This window comes from Synchiropus splendidus, chromosome 6 (assembly GCF_027744825.2).
Source record: "Synchiropus splendidus isolate RoL2022-P1 chromosome 6, RoL_Sspl_1.0, whole genome shotgun sequence".
NCBI classification, from domain to species: Eukaryota; Metazoa; Chordata; class Actinopteri; order Syngnathiformes; family Callionymidae; genus Synchiropus; species Synchiropus splendidus.
The window spans coordinates 17,434,129-17,453,007 of record NC_071339.1 but is presented as its reverse complement, the minus strand read 5'-3'; the positions used below and the strand labels follow the sequence as shown (position 1 = coordinate 17,453,007).

Genomic DNA, 18,879 nt, shown 5'->3' with positions numbered 1-18,879 from the left:
TATAAAAGTCAGAATTCTCACTTTAAAGTCGCTTTAAAGGCATCATTCTGATATAAAAGTCAGAATTCTCACTTTGTCACTTCACTTTTCAGTCCAGATGTATTGGAATGGCTTCTTCTTTTTCTTCATGAAAATAAGGAACGCTTTACGAAATTGTGTGTCATCCGTGCGGCTACTGCAGATGGATCTTTGGTTCACAATTTCACATTTCCTCAACCCTAACCTCGGGTAGTTTCTCTCTGTGGTTGGTGGCTGCTCATACCTATTCGCCTGCCGAGTCCTGCCCCCCAGCCAATCGCCTTTGGGAACTGCTGTGGGCTACTGAATTGATCGGACTTTTCGCCTTTGACACCAGAGAATTCAATTAGGCAGATTCGGTAAGTTTAACGTCCTTTCTGAGCTTTTTTTTTTTTTTTTATTCGCATTGGTTAAAGCTGTGAGATGAGCCGAAATGTTTGGTTATTTCCCCTTGAGACGTCCCAAAAAAGTATCTTTGGTCCATGGCGGACATTTCGTGTTGGTGCCCGTATTTGACTCGCATGAATGTGTTTGTTTTGACCATTTTTAGCCCGATGTTAACCGTTAGCTCACCCGAAATGTTGCTTCAAGTACAACAACGAGATTCTATCAATGAGTAACAGACTTCTGGGATGCTTTTGTGGTGGTTCCTGTATTTAATTTTCCACATTGAGTGCGATGTGACCCCATTTCCCCCGACGCAAACCGCTAATTTCTGCAATGACGTCCGTCGTTCTGAATGAAAAGGTGGTCCATAGAGATCATCATAGTGCCCCCAAATATACAGCTAAACTTTAACGTGGTGCACAAATGTATTGAAATACATACTCATACTCAGTAGAGGTCCTAACATTAACATGAAGTGGGGATTATAACAGTGCTCTCAAATAGGTTGTCAAAATACAATCTTGCTGTGGCCTCACTTCTTTTCAAAAGCTATACAATGAGTGCGTTTTAATCCCCTGGTGTTTTCTGCTCGTATCTTACAGTGACATGGCCTCGCCAGAGTTCCGTTTTGAGGGCTCGTCCTCCGAGCTCACCCTAAGACCCACCGAGGATGCGGTCAGGCTGACCCACCTGTACAAACAGCAGGTCAGCAGCTGGGACGCCAAGAACGTGGACACGGTGAGGCAGGAGGCGAAGGCTCGTGTGCTGGAGCAGGGTGGGGACCCTGCAGACAAGGACCTTCTACTAGCTGAGAGCGAGCTTCAGTTCGGACCATACGCGGGCCAGACCTTCCGCTGGCTGCTCGAAAATGATGTGCACTATGCGTGTAGAGTCTTAGTGTTCCACGAGAAGTTGTCTGCAACGGAAAAGGTGTGGCCGTCGGCAGATACGAAGAACAAACATGCCCTCGCCTCCTACGCCAAGCTTTTTCCACCGATGGTCGCCGCCATCGACCGGCGCAGATTATTGGAGGCCAGGCGTCCCTCGGACGGGATCCATAACATGACGCTGGGTTTTGGTGAGCACGGCGACCGAACATTCAGGTCCTTGTATGGTGCCAGGGACGTCAGGACCCGACAGTAAGTTTGTGATTCTGTTTCCGTTGCGTCCATGGACGCTCACTGATACTGGCATTGTGTTTCCAGCTACGTGCAGTACGTACGTAAATTAAAGATACCGGAGGGAAGCCAAATCTATCGACTTCAGCAGTACATCTTGGCACGTGACAAGGAGCCATCAGGTCAATATTCCACACAGACAAAAAGCATTATTGAGATGATGTTCAGTTAAACTTGAGTATTGATATTGTGTTTGTTTACGCGTGTGTGCATCACAGTTCATGCGAGTGTGGACCCCAAGACAGAGTCTGATGCGGAGCCCATGGAAGTAGCTGCTGAGGTTGACTCTCAAGACTGTGAGTGTAAATGCTGTGATGTTTACAGAGCTGCTGCCACTTGGTCTCATCATTTTAATTGTTTCTCTCGTGACTCATCATCTCAGCCACCATCAGGGACAACCCGGCGGCGCCAGTCCAGTCCTCCACCTCCCTTGTTGGTCCCCAAGCAGCCAGAGCACCTGCCGGGACGGTGTCAGCACAGACCGGCTCTGGTGCACAGGTGAGCTCTTAAGAGTGTGGGAGGTCAACAGGATAACTTTCCATCTCACTTCATGCTCTTGTGTTTCAGCTGCTGCCCAGAGGCTGGAGGGCGACGCTCCCCGAAGAGCAGCAAGACTGGGTGGGCCGGGCTCTGTTCTGCCAGATGGACAGTGGGAAGTCCGTATTGAAGAAGGACCTCCGCTTGTGGTGGTATCCGCCTGGGCCCCGGCCCATCTACTCACAGCCTCCCACAACATCCCACCCCTTCTTCCAGCAGCCGTTCTTCTTGTGGATGCCCTACAAGATGTGGGCCTACCCCCTGAAGTGCCCCACCTGCAAGGCCTCCCTCCGGGCCGCCGGACTGTACAAGACGGTGCGGAGGGTGTTAGACAGGCACAGCTGGTACTTCATGGGGACAGAGTACCTGGAGTGCTATACCTGTCGAAAGAAGGTGGCGGGCTGGTCACAGGCCATCTTGGAGCAGCTAGACCTGTCGCACCGTATGGATTTCCCTGCTGTCCTCACATACAGGTGAGTGCTCTGCTATGTTAAGTGATTTATGTGTAGTGTTTCATTACGCTTGACACTGTCACTACTGTTGTCCCCTCTTAGGTTGGCCTGCGACAAAACACTGATCAATGCATTAAAGGAGCGCACGCTGGGCAACAGCGCGACGCGCCTCCATGCTACCCTGGTGGAGGAGCACACCACGGCCTGGATACATCGAACAAAGAAGTATCTGTCCATGCTCCAAAAGCTGGAGGTTCGGCAGTCGCAGCCATTCCCCGAAATGCACCCAGTGCCCGGCGTGTCATGGCTAATTGGGGTGTACGTCCGTGACGCCATCTCCAGGTTGCCAGAGACCAAAGCCAGAATCACCTCTGTGTTTGGCACCATCTTGAAGATGGTATCAACCAAAAAGGTGAGCATCGTTGTTGTGAAGAAGTCCACTGTTAGGCACGTTGGAGCTCATAATCTATCTATTTTTCAGGTCACCAAGAAGCTCGCAGGTGCCGCTGCCGGGTCCGCTGCCTGGTCAACGAACGTCGGCAACGAGCACGGGCAGGTGCTCATGTCCGTCCTCACTGCAGCAGAGGGGGATGGACTGGCAGACATGGCGTCGGGACTGGTGCGGCGGTACCGTGACGCGGGGCAGGCCCCTCCTAAGGTCCTGTACGTGGACCGGGACTGCTGCACTAGTGTGGGACAGTCACGGGTGGGGCAACTGTTCCACGAGTGGTCTGAGCTGGCGGTCCGGCTGGATGTGTGGCACTTCATGCGGCGGTTCACCAGAGGTGTAACCACCAATACTCACCAGCTGTACGGCCTATTCATGGCACGGCTGTTGTATGCCATCTTCGAGTGGGATGCCACAGATGTGGCTCGCCTGGAGCAGGCCAAGCAGTCCCAGGAGGGAGCGGATGTCAGCGTGACGCTCACGGCCAAGGAGCTGGCCCGTCACTGCCGGCGTCACACAAGGGGTGTGATGGAGACGTGCCGGCTCATCCAGGAGGTGCTGGACACCTTCTGGACCAAGACCGACACACAGGGCGTCGCCCTGATTGATCGTGCCAGGATGGAGGAGATCTGGAGGACGCAGCGCCGACACCTGGACTGCATCCAGGACCCCGCAGGAGTAGCGCTCTACACTCAGACGAGCGAGATCACCAAAGGTGGGGTAAAGCTCCCTGTCTACAGGTGCGCCAGGGGGTCCACATCCCTGGAATCGTTTCATCTGCACCTGTGGCGCTTCATCCCAGGTAAGTACGAATCTCGCAGGCCTCTGAGGCACATCGAGCTCATTGTCTCGTTTGTGTCCACAGGCACCTCTGCCAGCGACGTGCACTTCCAAGTGTACCTTCTGGAGGGCCTGGCGCGATGGAACGAGGACAGGGGCAGAGCCTCTGTCAAGAAAACCAACAAGTCAGCTCTGCGGTGCTACAACACCGAGCTGGTGGACAGTTTCAGCCACGATACCCAGATGTTCTTGGGCAAGACTCTGGTCGAGACCTACACCGTGCCCAGGGAGTACACAGGTAAGACCTAGGTCCTTTGTTGTCGAGGGGAGCTACTACAGCGCAGCGCCTCATCATTAGTGTACCTGTCTTGCAGGAGAGCTCATCGGGGTGGAGTACCTGTACTCACAAACAGGGGCCGTGCTGCAGCAAGATCTAGGAGACCCTGACGAAGAGGAGTCCTCTGAGTGTTTTGAGCAGGACGGTGAGGAGGGACTGGATGACGACGATGAGGAGGAGCAGCTGGAGGAGGTCCACCTGTTAAAATACCACCACGCGCTCCTCCTCCAAGAGCGTGAGAAGGCCAACACTGAGATGGAGCAGCAGCTGCAGGAGGAGGGGGAGGAAGAGCAGGAGGAGGAGGAGGTGAGTCCTCATCCATGTGAGGCACGATCCGCCTGGTGCACTGACCCACCTCTCTTTCCCACTGACCAGATCGTAGTCGGTCCGGACGGCCACCCAGGTTACCAGCATGTCGTGGCACTGGCTCTTGCCCTCGCTGAGCTCAGGCACCGGCCCTTTGTGTCCCAGAGGCAGGCCAACGACATCATTGCCCTGTGGCAGCGCTTGCCTGAAAGGGACAAGCAGCCAGTGTCCTTCCCGCCGCGTCATCAGGACAGGTTCGTCCGGGGCCATTTGCGGACAAGCCACAGGCGCGCTGACACGGCTCCAAGTATGGAGAGCATGAAGCGGTAAGTCAGCGTCAGACTCGACGTCTTGTAAACTACTGTTGCACTTGTGTGTGCGCTTCTGCCTGCAGTACCGTCCCTGGTCAGGATGCGAGATCGGCACACTCTCCCAAGCTCAGCAGGCTTATGGAGGCCCTCATGCTGGAGCTGTGCCGGGCCCAAGAAGACAAGAGCACCATGACTGCTGGGGTCCGCACTCATCGTTGGCACACCGTCGTCAAAGATTACAAACTGATCTGTGATAATGTAGTGAGCTGCCACACTTTGATGGCAAACACTCGTATCGCCCTGTATGAGGTGAACCAGCGGACCGTGTCATCCTGGTGAGTGCTGTCGTGTTAGTCTGCTTTAGAATCAGCATAGCCAATGTTGACATGTTTGTTTGACTCTTTCTCTCAGGTACAATGAACGCTCCAAGGCCACAGCGAGGGAGACGCTGCAATCAAGTGTAATATCCCCCAGTGCCCCACAGATGTCCAAGTCCCTTCCCACTGCCCAGAGTCTGCTGCCTGAGGCCGTACAGCCGGACCGGCCCACGCAACACAACCTGTCTGCTGATGAATCTGGTTTGGCAGTGACCTCCGTTGAGCATGTCGGGACGTCGTCTTCCTCAGTTGACACCCTCTCAGCCGCCCCCGCCACCACCAGCCCCTCGTCCTCCGCCGCCGGCCCCTCCACCTCCTCCAGCTCACACCCCGCCAGAACAGTCTCCCGTACGACGCTGTGGAGGTGGAAAGTGCAACAGGAGAGAGCCCGAGTGGCCCAGGAAAAGGACAGTTTTGCCACCCCCGAGAAGGTCAGGCGTGTGTTCAACTGTAGCCACTGTGGCCAGCCAAGGACACGTATTACTGGCCACAGCAGACACAAGAAGGTGTCTTTCTGCTCCCAGTCTGATGGCCGAACAGTGGAACAGTGGCACGCTGACATGGTGCGTGAGGAGGAGGAGGCCTCTGCCCGGAACCGTCCTTCATCAAGTGGCACCTAAACATGTGCAAGGGGCACTCACAACACACCTGGGTGCTTGTAAATAGCTGTTGAAGTTTGTGTTCAACTGTTGATGTGGTCAACGTAGGGCTACATGTTAGTAGTTTGTGTAGGATGGTCTTACTTGTTTGCAAGTGTCACTTTATTGTAAGTGATACGTATCACAGCTTGTTTGTTTATAAAGTTGAAGTGTGAAAATAAAAGTGTTTGCTATATTGCTGTACGTCTCTTACACCATAGAGCACATGGCTCTGAGCATCCTCCTTCACTTTACAACTAAGTTGTGAAGTCGTTCGCCACATCACAACAGGAACCCTCTCCTTTGTTATGGAGATAAAAGGCATGTATGACGACCTCACTATACACATTATACTATACATACATGCTGTGAAGCCAGTCATTCAACTGAGAGACATGGAGCGTGCTGTCAACCAGGAACTGGAGGATTTGGACAACACCACTCAAGGTTTGGACGCACCAAATTTATTCACCATTCATGTTTGTATTTAATGTACTGTTTCATTTCTCTCTTCTATTGACACCAACAGAGGTCGTCGCTCGAGCGGCCTCCTGGACTCCTGCTGTCGGTCAAGATGTGGAGGATGTGGACTCCACCATCGAAGGTTCGGAATCACAAAACTAATCCAGCGTACATTTCACTGTTTGTGTCTGTTTCACCAGAGGTCATCGAGAGAGTCGTCTATGGGACCGCCAAGGAGGGTCCCACCAGGGTCACCTTGTCCCGGAGGCGCTCGGCCTCCAGAAAGGACTTGGCTGTGCTTAAAGAGCCGCAGGGGAGCGAGACTGGCCGACCCGGGGACCCCTGCCCATGGTGTCATCAAGCCAGACACGTCTCCACTGGGCACGCAATGTACAAGGATGAGTTCTTCTGCTCCGTCAAGCAAGGGCATGAAGGACAGTCGATAGATCAGTGGCTGTGCAAGCAGCGTGGGAGCCAAGCGGAGGACACCACCCCTCGGACTACAGAGTGGAACCTTGCACAGCGCCTCAAGAGGGAAGAAGCCGAGGAGGAGCGTGATGGTGATGAGAAAGAGGCTCCACGGCGTAAAAAGAGCAAACCATATAAGCTGAGGATCTGCCAACAATGCGGCCAGCCAAAGCAGAAAGATTATGGCCACTGTCAGTATGGAGGACAGCATTATTGTGCGCTTCATGGCTGCAAATCCGCCAGGCTGTGGCTGGCCGAAAAGCGACAGAAGATACCGTGAGGAAGGACACGCAGTGGGGTGCCGAATGTTTTTGTCGTTACAGCTAGGATAGGTGTAATTGTGGTGTTTTGATAAATGAAATAAACTTTTTTCTTTCCATTGGTGTGTGTTACACATTTCACTGAGGTGAATAACACCCACCCATGTGCTAAAACTCTGTTTTATATTCTCGTGTATATTCTTATTTATATTCTTCGTGTAATTTTAAATTTGTATTTACTTTTAAGATTTTGTTATTTCATCGCAACGATGCACCTACATGGATGCCTTTTATAGTCAAACAGGTTTGCAGAAACATTACACCTAAGTGAGAATTACAGTGACTGGATGATAGTTGGAGTGAGTCCCAGCTGCTGAGCCAAATAGGCCCCCTGCACTCCAGGTGAGTGCTCAGTCGTGTCAAGAGATTTTGGTATAGCGTTTAATTTCACTTGACGCTATCCCCTCCGACTGGCCTGCGACAAGACACTGATCGGCACTTTAAAGGAGCGCACACTGGGCAACAGTGCGACTCGCCTCCACATCACCCTGGTGGAGGAGCAAACCACAGCTTGGATTGAGAAATCCAACAAATATTCTGGGTGTTCTGTGTAAGATGGGGGTTAAGCAGTCGCAGCCATTCCCTCAAATGCACCCAGTGCCCGGCGTGTCCTGATTACTTGGGGTATATTGGAGAATTTTCTGCCTATAATAAAGAGAGAATGACCTTTTATCTTTATCTTTAATCTTTGATGAGCATTTATTGAGGAGTCTTCATCAGAGGTGTAATCACAAAGGCCCACCAGCTCTACGGCCTGTTCATGTCGTACGGTTTCTTTGCGTGGAACAGTGAAGATGTGGCTTGCCTGCAGCAGGCCAAGCAGTCACAGGAGGGGGTAAGACACGTGACTCTCACGGCCAAGGAGCTGGCTCGTCAGTGCCAGCGTCACACGAGGGGCGCGGCGGGAGGCGCGGCGGCTCATCCAGGAGATGCTGGACGCCTTCTGGTCCAGACGGCGATGTCTGCTGCCAAAGTCCATCCAGCCCGACCAGCCTATGCAGCACAACCTGCCAACGGATGAGTCTGGCCTGGCTGTGACTGCAGGGGTCCACTAGCACCAGACCTGTTCAAAGCAGTCTCCCGTACATCACGTGGAGGTGGAAAGTTCTACAGGAGAAAGCCCAGGAGGTCAGTTCTGCCACCCCTAATAAGGCCAGGCAGGTATTTAACTGCAGCTCCTGTGGACAGCCGTGGACACGTGCCACTGGCCACAGCCGGTACAAAAAGGTGGCTTTCTGCTCCAACACAAACGGCCAGATTGTGGATCGGTCAAGACAGTTACGACAACTGGTCAAGTCTCACCATGTCAGCGGGAGAGTCACACAGACAAATGCAGTTTAGGAGTTTGTGGTCAATCACAGCAAGAGCTCACCGAATTCCAGTCAGAGCACCATATAGCTGAGGGTGCTCTGTGGAGGACATTGGTGCTGCTTCTCCACCTCCATCTTCATGTGCTCAACATTATTGTCCCATTCAATTTCACAGGAGCCATTACGCAAACCTTGATGGTGCAATTCTGTCTCAGTTCAAACTTATGGTTCACAGACCCTCCTGGTCCCAGACTGAAGATATTATCTGAAAGGCTTCAGGAATCCATGATCAAACACAAGGTCTATGACACAGGTGTCAACCAATCAGGTGTCTGAAGACTGTCATCAGTTGATTGATTGTTGTCTGGTGCTGTTTGTTCCAGCTGATACCTGATTGGTTCACCAAAAACCAACAAAAACCTGCACCCACTGCGGCCCTTTTGCGGGTCAGTTTGACACCCTCTATGAGCGTTGGAGGATGCTCACCTTTTAACAGTTATGGTGAGAATGAGATCCTACAGACAATAAGGTGCCATGCCGGTCAGATTGTGGCCTATGGACCCCAGGGATCCATGATGGTGGCCACATCGGTACTTGGTGGCTGTTCAACTGAGTGGCGATTACTTCACCAGTAATCACTTCATCTTCAAGCTAGCTTGTGTCCCAATGGGCAGTTCAACCTAGGGCGCCATAAGTGCTGACCACAGCGGTCGGAAATAATACAAAAAGAGAGATTAGGTTAGATTAGATGTCATTTACTAATCCCACAGTGAGGAAAGTTTACCGTGAAGTATCCACTTTAATTAGGGGATGCAGACAACCAAGGTGAACAAGTAACTGATAAAATCTATGAATGCACAAATATTTACAAATATTTATTTGTGTTATACTGACAAATACTATATATATATATATATATATATATATATATATATATTTTTTTTTTCACATTGCTAGCAAGACACAATATAATATCAAATCTCTTCGGCAGAACTAATTTCACATACTACTGATATTTACAGTTGCAATAAAGTGTTTGTTATAAAATACGCTCTGATCATCTAACTCACATCACTATACAAACACAGTCTGCTTCAACTAGTACCACACAAAAAACATTTAAGTTTTCCTTTTTGTATTGAACTCACACTGCTGATCCCAGGTCCTGAGGCCATCCATGCCGTGAGGCAGCAAAGCAGCTCCAAGCCGTGATGGTCCCTCCACAACATTTCACAGTTGAGATGAGGTTTTGTGGTTGGTGTGCTGTGCCTTTTTTTCTCAACGCGCCAGTAGTGCTGCGAAACATCCAGATGCGCTTTCACGAACTTCAAATGTGCAGCAATGTTTTTTGTGGACTGTAACGGCTTCCTCTGTGGTGTACTACCACGAACTCCATTCTTGTTTGTTGTTTTCCTGTTTGTACATTTGTCAACAATAGTGCTGGCATGTGCCTGACATTTCTGTTAGTCTTAAGCTGGCACTCAAGGAATCATTTTCAGCATTCTGCGCTGTGCTCACAGTCATCTTTATCGGAGGAGCAGAGTAGCAACAGTGCTGAACTTCCTCCATTTGCAGACAATCTGTCTTACCGTGGACCCCTGAGGGCTTTCAGAGATACTTGTGTAACCCTTTCCACCTTCATGCAAGAAACACCAAAACTGGTGTGTGGTTTATATGAGGCAGGGCAGCTGTAACCAGTACATCCAGTCCCACTGTTTGGACTGGATGTACTGGTTGGCTCCTGGCTCCATTTAGCTCATTAGACTTGGGGTTCACATACTTTTTCCATCGTGCACTGTGGATGTGTATGTGTTGAGTTTAGGGATGCTCAGGCTTTTTGCTGACAATCACCAATACCGATCGGCCAGAGTGCCGATCACCACTGATACCAATCACATAGTATTGACAATGAGTTTGTAAAGAAAATGCTGAGACCTTCTGTGATCGTGACATGAAAAAAATGAACCATGAGTTCATTTCATTGAGACATGTTTTATACACCTCTTCAAGGAAGTAAAAAATAGAAAAACCCTGCAGAGTGAAGCAACTCTTCTGTCCGGACAGCGGAATACAACTTTATTCTATGTGAGACGTCGCAGTTGGGTGAGGCTGCTTACAGGGTTCAGAGAGAGATGGAGATGACTCAGCAGTAGCAGAGGTCTTCCACCTTCCACCCTTCCACGTTCATGATGTTCCCACTCCAGACGTGAAATGTTTCAGATTCGGGTGGCTAAAGAACGCGTCATCCGACACAAAACAGCAGCGGATTCAGTCGATTCTGTTTTAAAATGGCACTTGAGAAAGGCTGGTCATCTAGGTCTCTGAAATTGATCATTATTTCAAGGGCAATTTGCACAGCGTTGCGAATGTCATGCTCGGACCTGTGAGTGTCACTTAGTGCTAACCAGAGGTCTTACTTTTATGAGAAACTCTCCATGTTCCGCCAAGCACGGGTGTTTTAATGGTGTAGTGTTGATGCCTTTTGATGTGTTTCACTATGAGAATTTTCCCATGCATGAGCTGCGGGATGCAAACTTTACCTAACAGACAGAAAGGCGCAGCAGCAAAGAGTTGGCATGGGTCATGTCACATGAAAGGTTACATGGACTCTAAACATTAACTTTTAGCTCTTAATTCATTGAACCAAAGTTATTGGCTTTCACTATCTTTTGTCTGACACATTTGTTGAGAAATTATGTAATGGTCATAGAAAACTAGCACACTGTAGCGTCAGTGAATAAACACAAAACCTGCTCAGACGGGACGGTTTTACCTTTGTATTCCTCTCCACACAAAGCTTGAAGTGTGTGCCATCCATCTCTGCTGCCATTTGACTCGGTTCTTGGGGGAAAATCTGTTGAACGTTGGTGGAGAACAGACCGAATGAGCACAGGGTCAAGCTGTGTCTCACACTCAGTAGAACTACAGTGACACTAGTAGTATAATGTACATTCGATCCAGCATCACTGTCTTCCTTTGCTCTGCTGCGTGCTGAGTGGAGCCCAGTCGCTAACTGATGCTACAGAGCTATGTCACTCACCCAATTAACCCCATAACCTTTCTGACACAGACGTTATGGTTAATATTCAATTTTGACTCAATAATACATTGTTGTTTAAATTACACATCCAGACAAACTTTTCTTGCCTTAATTTTCACCACATTTCTTTCATGCAACAAAAAATGAAACACTTAACAATTGAATTTGTCGTCATCTGCTACACATCACATGTCCACTAGTGTAAAATAAATGAGAGAAAAAAGAAAATAATTGGGATATAACCGTGGACACAGGAGAAAGCGCAGGAGAAAATACTTTCAATATAGTCGTGCACAGTCCTGCTGTTAACCACAGTGATGATGCCCAGCCATCATCATCGTCACCGTTATTGTTGCTTCAGAGATGTGGAAGAATGTCTCAGGGGATCAGACAAAACATCTGTAAACAGATGTGCTATGGCCACGTAGCATCCTGACACGCCAATTAGAATCTACTTCCATCCCAAACTTAGGGTCATACGGAATATTCTTTTCTTTTACAGTATGTCTTCATCTCTCTAGGTTTTCAAGCTACAGCTGTCTGAAACAGTGATATTTAAGTGGAATATTTCATTGAAAAAAGTCTTGACCCATCCACCCACAAAGGGCTACTATACGTTTTCTCTGTTACCCAAAAGAAACTTGAGGCTACTCCGTGGTTGACTTTTCTCTTATTCCATGAATAAATGAATATTCATGTTTTGAAAACAAAATGGTAGATGAGAAGTCTGGTACAACGTCTTTTTAACCCTGAAGAGTTTTTGTTTTCTTTTAATGAAATACATGTGTCACTACCAATGTTGCCATTTCAAAAGGCTATAGTTCAGTAACAGAGATGAAGACATACTGTGAAACAGAAGAATCTTCAGTGTGACCCAGGTTTAGAATGGGAGTAAATTCAGTCATCCAATTGTTTAAACATGACATCACCAGGCACCAGCCACAATGAAACTTTTACTGATTTTTTTATCTGACCAATAACGACACTCTTCCTCATCTCTCAAGCAAGCAGAGAACCTCAAACACACATGTAAGATCATGACATAAAGAAATATGATCAACCGAAGTGCGCACTTCAGCTACTTATTGTAAATATTTTTTGTAAATATATTTTTATAATATTTTACAAATGACCTTTTCATAAAGCCAGTCTGTGACGTCTTATAAGCCAGAGGCCACCTCGGTTTCGGCCTCCACGAACTGCAGGCGGAGGGAAATGACGTAACAGCCAGCTAAATTGAAACACTTGGAGACGCTACCAAAAACTACAAAACAAGAATTTCACAGGAGACAGCGTGAGGCAAAGGAAGGGAGTGGATGGGTCTCATTAACAGCTCAATATTGAACATGAAACCGTTAAAGCGAAAGAAAATGTCGAGTGCTGAGTGACAATTTACTGTCGGAGTGATCAGCTGTCATTTTATACCTGGAATCATTTGCATAAATACATAAACTATCACAAGGCCCAGAAATGAGAGGAGACTCAATTGCAGGAAGTAAGAGAGGCGAGGCAGTTAACAGAACACAGCATTTAATAAACAAAAATGTCAGCCAACACAAACTGGACGCAGCCCAAAGTCCATAACGACAACTAAAGGAGTCTCCAACGGAGAATAAATGACGATTGAGGTAAGGAATTGTCCAAAGTCCAAACAAAGAGTTCACAAGGAGGATCGGGCACGAGGAGGAACACGAACTAAAAAATGAGAAGTCAAAGTCAGGATAAAACTTACAAAAATACTAGGAGGAAAAGTAGCGATCCGAAAAATGAAAAGTCCAGCATACCACACATGAAAAACTTTCACGACCTGGCGCTGCACTGTCATCCAGCTACTCCTTAAGAAGCTGTGGAAAATTAGGGGAAATGAGGTGCAGCTGCCACTCGTGCCCGACCTGTCAAGACAAAGCACACACAGGAAACGGGGAAGTGTCCATACAAAATAAAAGCACAACAGGAGGGGACATGACATAAACAATCTTCACAAAATAGTTTTGTGTTAAACTCACTGCCTGGGAAACTTTGTATCAAGCTTTGGCATAGTAAATATCAGATCAGATTCTTATTCATGAGGATGCTGCTACTTTTTTAAGTTGTGTATGGATGTCCAAACGACAGAATAAAAATACATCCCCAAAAAGTCTCAAATAATATCAGTATCAAGCAAGTCATTCTAACTTGTTGAACCCATATAACTGCGTTCGCCCCATAAAAAAAAAACCCACCTCAGTAGGCAAAGCAATGATTATGCATCATCGCTGATCTAAATGAAATTGTGATTCTAGTCTGTTCAAACCTTCATCTTATAGTCAAGCCTTGTGGAGGACGAGCTTGAACATGAGCTTCACCACCATCACACTCTGTGAACCACGAGCGAGCGAGAGAATGAGAGGGCACACTGTCCACCATCCACCGTATTCATCAGAACGAGATCATCTTCAAATATCTTTGCTTCAACTGTTAGCAGCCATTGACTTGTTTAATGTTTCTCTTTCTGTGGTCATCCATGTGTCCGTAGGCCACAACACTTTTGCGTCTTGCCTGCTTGAATTACAAGAAATTCCCTCCTCTAGAGAATCTATGCTCAGATGGAAATCAGAATAAAAGACTGGTATCTGATGTGTGATTTGTGCAGTGTTCGGGGGTACAGGAAGCTGCAGACCTCCTGGGCAAAATATCTTTACTGCCTGATATTTTGTTCTGTCATTGATGGTCAGAACATGTGTGCTCAGGAAGGTACATGTGGTTGTTCAGAAGAATTTGACAGAGGTTTGGCCCAATAAATGGGGGTTCAAGAGACCTAATTCCACAAGTGGTGCCACACACACTCTACTCACAAGTTCCATATTTCGTCGGTTTGAGACAGGCAGCTTGAAGTAGACGAAATCATGGCCACTCCAGCAGCCGCAGATTTATCAGATGTACAAATGTAATCACAAAAATGCAAGTGGCTCAAAAGTGTCGACCACACCAGGATGACACCAAAAGATCTTCACAACACACCCATCAGTGGTATGTTTTACCTTCGCCTGAGTTCATTCATTGAGACTTTAAAACTGTTGACTTTAGTGATTCTCCATCAGTATGAGACATGGGTTTGTTAGCCTTAGTGATTCATGCAACAACCAACACTTCTCTGACTCTTTTACAAGTTGTTGCCTCGTCTCCTGTTCCTCCCACATTTCATGCTGTGATTGGCTGTAACAATAATATTATTATTAATCATAAACATTTTTAATTTAAAAAGATGCAACTGTCACGGGACGAAGGGACGAGGGAGCTAAAGCCACGTATAGAGGACGTGGTGTAGGACCCAAGTGCAAGTGGTTATAGGCACAGGAGGCAGGAGGGAATTATAAATAATTTAATAATTAAACAAACTAAAATAGAACAGAAAGCGTCACCGAACCGGGAAGAAACAGAGCAAACGCAGAGTGTAAAAACAGTAACGAAACTAACAGAAGTGCACAAACATGAGTAAAAAGTCAAAACAGAAAGCGTCACCGAACCGGGAGTTAAATGAACTTAAATCACAAATGAAACCGAGAATAAACTACAAAAGAAACCAAGAAACGCACAGCAAACAGCAAGAAACCAAAAACACTAAATCAGGAACCACAGTTAAACACAGACAAATCCAAAATAAGCTAGCTCACAGAACGAGAGACACGAGAACCAGGAGTTACCACAGGAGCTAGCAAACAGAACAAAAAAAAAGCCGAACACAGGGAGAGACACGAGAACCGTAGAAGCCGAACACAGGGAGAGACACGAGAACCAGGAGTTAAACAAGCTAGCTGCACACGAAACAAAAAGCTGAACAGAGAGGGAGCGATACGAGAACCAGGAGTTAAACGACTAGCTAACACACAGAACAAGAAGCCAAACACAGGGAGTGACACGAGAACCAGGAGTTACCACAGGGGAACGAGAGTCCAAAATCACAGGAATCAGAGGAAACATCACAGGGAACGTGGAAACACACAGGGACTAGGAGAATTGGCAGGAAACAAAGACAACGATCTGGCACACGTTGCTGGAGCCCAAGTGTTTTTGAAGACAGTAATCAGGGGGTAATCGGCTCCAGCCGTGTGCCAAAGGAACAGAGGGAGAGAAGCAAAACCAGGACTCGGAGCCTGGAAGCGGAGCCATGACAGCAACAGCGATGACAACAAAAAAGACAACATGAGAAAGCAAATACAAAAAACCTGAAATTGGCCTGTCACTCACAGGTCGGTTAAAATGATAATACACACAAATAGAACGCAAATCATTTTTCATCATTTAGTGTTTATTTTTCCAAGTAAAAAAATAACTTTGTGGATGTTAAAAACATTTCCATGTAAAGTGAAGCCGCAGGTTTCCACTTCCGCTCATCATCTGTGACATGGGCTGTCGATCAGAGGGAGATGATCAACAACCACAACGATCAACGACAAGCACAAGATGATAAAGAACGAGGGAACATTGACATCTGTAAATGAAAGATGTCATCTTCATCATTACAACCTGAGCTCAGTTGACCTGACAGGTTCGGTTTAGAAAAAGTGAGATGTCAACAGTTGGGAAGAGAGGCATGTAGCAAGAGGACCTGCTGAGGGGGATTTGAGGTGTTCTCAAACTCGGACATGTGTAAGGAGGTGCATGTAGCACAGCACGCTCACCCAGGAGAGCACAAGACTAACCAGCTCACTGTCAAGAGCGCGGAGAACCACCAGGCGGAGGACTATCAGAGGGACCACCGTGCGAGCTCAGAGTGACCTCCGTGTTTCTCCCGTGAGTGAGGCTTGTTCCCAGGACAATACAAGTCAAAAGGACTTGTAGGAAATCTCAAGGTTCCTGACTGAGGTCTTAAAACCAAACAGCCAGTTTACCATGAGCACTGTCAAGACGTGCAGAGTTTATTTTCAGTTGGGTCAGTGGCAGTGATGTGGTCCCTGGTGGCCGGGTTCTAACCCAGATACATGGCGAAGTGGGGAAACAATGCTGCGGAGAACCATGCAATCCACTGAGGACCTTGGGTCCACAGGGTGGACACAGTGGTTGCTCAGTGGGAATGGAACCCATGACTTCCGAGTCATTGTTGCTATTCAATGAGCCACCTGGCCACATGCATGTAAACGTACACCCGTTCTCCCGAACAAAATGTGACCTTACCATCTGTGACAGGTCTTCAGGTTGACCTTCCTGGACCTCAGGTTCATGCCAAGGTTCTGCACGAGACTCTGCTCTGAGCTGCATTTTGGAATGTGAGGCTTCTTGTTCCGTCGACGCAGCTGCTGGGGGTTGATCCCGGACTCACTGAGGGGCAGCCAAGAAAGTGCAGTGAGAGTCTGAATATGGTGAAGTTGGATCTTTATCAGATGGCAGCTTACACTTGTGACAAGGACACGAGTGTGGAACAGTCGCAAGTCACATCAATGATTTCCTCCTTATCACTGTCATCCTGCAGCACAAAGTGAATGACACAAAACACAGTCAGGTCTTGTGAAGGATTTTGGGGTGATTTGTTTTAGGACTACATCACATGACTCGTGTTTTCCTGTGGATTTATGACATCTAGCAGAAGAGAAGCAGCTCAAGATCAATTACTGGATTTCACTGCCGACTTGGATGACATCAGATTTACCTGGAAATAAGGCTTTTCAGAGGTGGTCTTCTGATCACTCACCAAGTCCTGGTCTGATGTCTCTGTGCGAATTTGAGGTGTCACGAAGGCGTAGTTGTGATCTGACATGATGGTTTCCACCTGAGCTGTGACGTCTGGACTCCTGTCCGACTGGACATCTGTGGATGACGGTGACGTGAAGTGGTTGGTCCGGGTTGACGTCTGAGCTTTGGATAAAAAGTGGATAAAAATCTGTGCCAGAACCTGACTGTAACTCGCTTTCAGAACACTTTGTTTGACTTGATGACACACCAGAGCGTGCGAGTCCTGTAGGTTGGGCCGGTCTGGTCACCTCTTCTGAGATGCCACGATCGTACCACAAGTCGTTCAGGAGGGACGAGTATAGATCTCTCCAGCTGATCCCCTTTCTGGCTGAATAGGATTTCTCCTTCATGATGTCGGACTCTGAAGACACCACAAGGACAAAACGTCTGTTTTGAACAAGGTGTTTGAACATGAAATCATGGGTGACAGCTTTCGGCTCACCCGCCTCACTTTGTCTACGTCGCCAGACAACTGAGTCAGAACTGAACAATCCTTTGGGATTGCCGGGGAGACACTTTAAGAGGTCTATTTAAACCATCAAACAAGAAAAGAGAAAGAAAAAACAAAAGTTGTGATCACCAACCTTTGACTACCTAGAGCTGCGAGCGATTCAACTTGTGAGATTCTCCGCAGGGACGAGGCTGGCGAAATGAAGACCACACTTGTGCTATTTATGAGTTTCATCAAGGGACAACAGCAGCGGCTGATGATGACATAAAGAGGGGGAGAATCAGAGCAACACTGGTCTAAAAAGGCACTATTGCAGTACTGTCACAAGGAACAGTCAAGTTCTAAGCACTTAGTTGAAAGATTATAGAGCCAAAACATCAGATCATCACAACCCCCTGCGGAGGATCAAATCTCCTCCAGACCACATACGTACAGTCCTGGCACCCCTTCATTTTATTCACAGACGCCCCTTCATTTTATTCACTGGTCCAAAGTAATTGAAAAGTTGTTTTCCTCCAAAATAGGCATTGTAATTTTAAAGAAAACAAAAAGAAAAAACACAGTTGGCCATTTTAAAACAGTTAATTTTTTTCTTTTCTAGCAATTCCTGTGTGCTTTTGGCTGTGTGTTTGGGGTCTTGATCTTGCAGGAGCACTCAGGATCTTGGCCCCAAACACTGGGTAGGACAAGCATTATGGATCCCCCACCATGCTTAACTAACTGTTGGTGGGGTGTTCTTTCCCTTGAATTCTTCATTGCAGCACCTGTAAACATACTGCTTGTCAGAATTGCCAAGAAGCGCTACTTTTGTTTCATCTGTCCACAACACATTTTCCCAGGAGGACTGTGGCTGGTCCAGGATCTCACCAGACGTGTCTTTTTTCTTCCTTTGCCTCTCCCCAAATGGCCCTGCTGCGTTGAGTGTACGCCATATGGTGACTTTGAAACGGTTACCCCAGACTGTTCCAGATTGGCCAGTGGGTCCGTCGATGTTAAATGAGGTGTTTTGTCCACCAATGGCACCCACTGATTGATTTTTCTCTTACCCCCATGCCCCGGGAGCTTCTTGACAGTTCTGTGCTTACCAAGCTCTTTGGTGATGTTTTATTTGGAGCTCTTGTGTTTGCCAATAATTGCATTTCTTTTTATCTTCAGGCAGCTCTTTTGTCTTCACCATGATGAAAAAGGGACAGAGTGAAACTGTTGGCTTTTCAAATTTCTAAATTCAATGGCCATTTCATGTCACATGGGCACAGACAGTTCGTCACAGTTGATTCATTCCTAATTTGTAATTTATTTCGGTGTCCATGCTGGCAAACAGCATAGGGTGCCAATCCTGTTGAAGTGTTA

At 47.6% G+C, this 18,879-nt stretch overlaps 2 protein-coding genes across 3 annotated transcripts; both read left to right on the top strand.

Annotated features, from left to right (window-relative positions):
- The first annotated feature begins 88 nt into the window (after positions 1-88).
- On the top strand, positions 89-5,957 carry LOC128760806 (uncharacterized). Of its 2 annotated transcripts, XM_053868479.1 has the most exons (13): positions 89-377; positions 1,008-1,544; positions 1,611-1,705; positions 1,802-1,879; positions 1,966-2,081; positions 2,151-2,593; positions 2,675-2,984; positions 3,054-3,822; positions 3,886-4,098; positions 4,175-4,443; positions 4,513-4,769; positions 4,838-5,089; positions 5,166-5,957. In XM_053868479.1, the coding sequence occupies exons 2-13, from the start codon at positions 1,012-1,014 to the stop codon at positions 5,749-5,751; spliced, it is 3,921 nt and encodes a 1,306-aa protein (XP_053724454.1). In that variant the 5' UTR covers positions 89-377; positions 1,008-1,011; the 3' UTR covers positions 5,752-5,957. The 2 variants fall into 2 exon arrangements, with proteins under 2 accessions (XP_053724454.1, XP_053724455.1); XM_053868480.1 differs by lacking the exon at positions 5,166-5,957 and having other exon boundaries at positions 4,513-4,750; positions 4,838-5,085.
- Positions 5,958-6,122: 165 nt separating this feature from the next.
- LOC128761052 (uncharacterized) lies at positions 6,123-7,063 on the top strand. The gene is made up of 3 exons (XM_053868934.1): positions 6,123-6,216; positions 6,299-6,373; positions 6,432-7,063. The coding sequence occupies exons 1-3, from the start codon at positions 6,165-6,167 to the stop codon at positions 6,977-6,979; spliced, it is 675 nt and encodes a 224-aa protein (XP_053724909.1). The 5' UTR covers positions 6,123-6,164; the 3' UTR covers positions 6,980-7,063.
- Positions 7,064-18,879: the final 11,816 nt, after the last annotated feature.

Bases quoted from the DNA above. Each gene is read 5' to 3' on its own strand.
- LOC128761052 (XM_053868934.1), top strand. From the start codon at position 6,165: ATGGAGCGTGCTGTCAACCAGGAACTGGAGGATTTGGACAACACCACT. The intron at 6,217-6,298 runs GTTTGGACGCAC...TGACACCAACAG, and splicing joins TTTGGACAACACCACTCAAG to AGGTCGTCGCTCGAGCGGCC. The intron at 6,374-6,431 runs GTTCGGAATCAC...CTGTTTCACCAG, and splicing joins TGTGGACTCCACCATCGAAG to AGGTCATCGAGAGAGTCGTC.
- LOC128760806 (XM_053868479.1), top strand. From the start codon at position 1,012: ATGGCCTCGCCAGAGTTCCGTTTTGAGGGCTCGTCCTCCGAGCTCACC. The intron at 1,545-1,610 runs GTAAGTTTGTGA...TTGTGTTTCCAG, and splicing joins AGGGACGTCAGGACCCGACA to CTACGTGCAGTACGTACGTA. The intron at 4,770-4,837 runs GTAAGTCAGCGT...TTCTGCCTGCAG, and splicing joins AGTATGGAGAGCATGAAGCG to TACCGTCCCTGGTCAGGATG.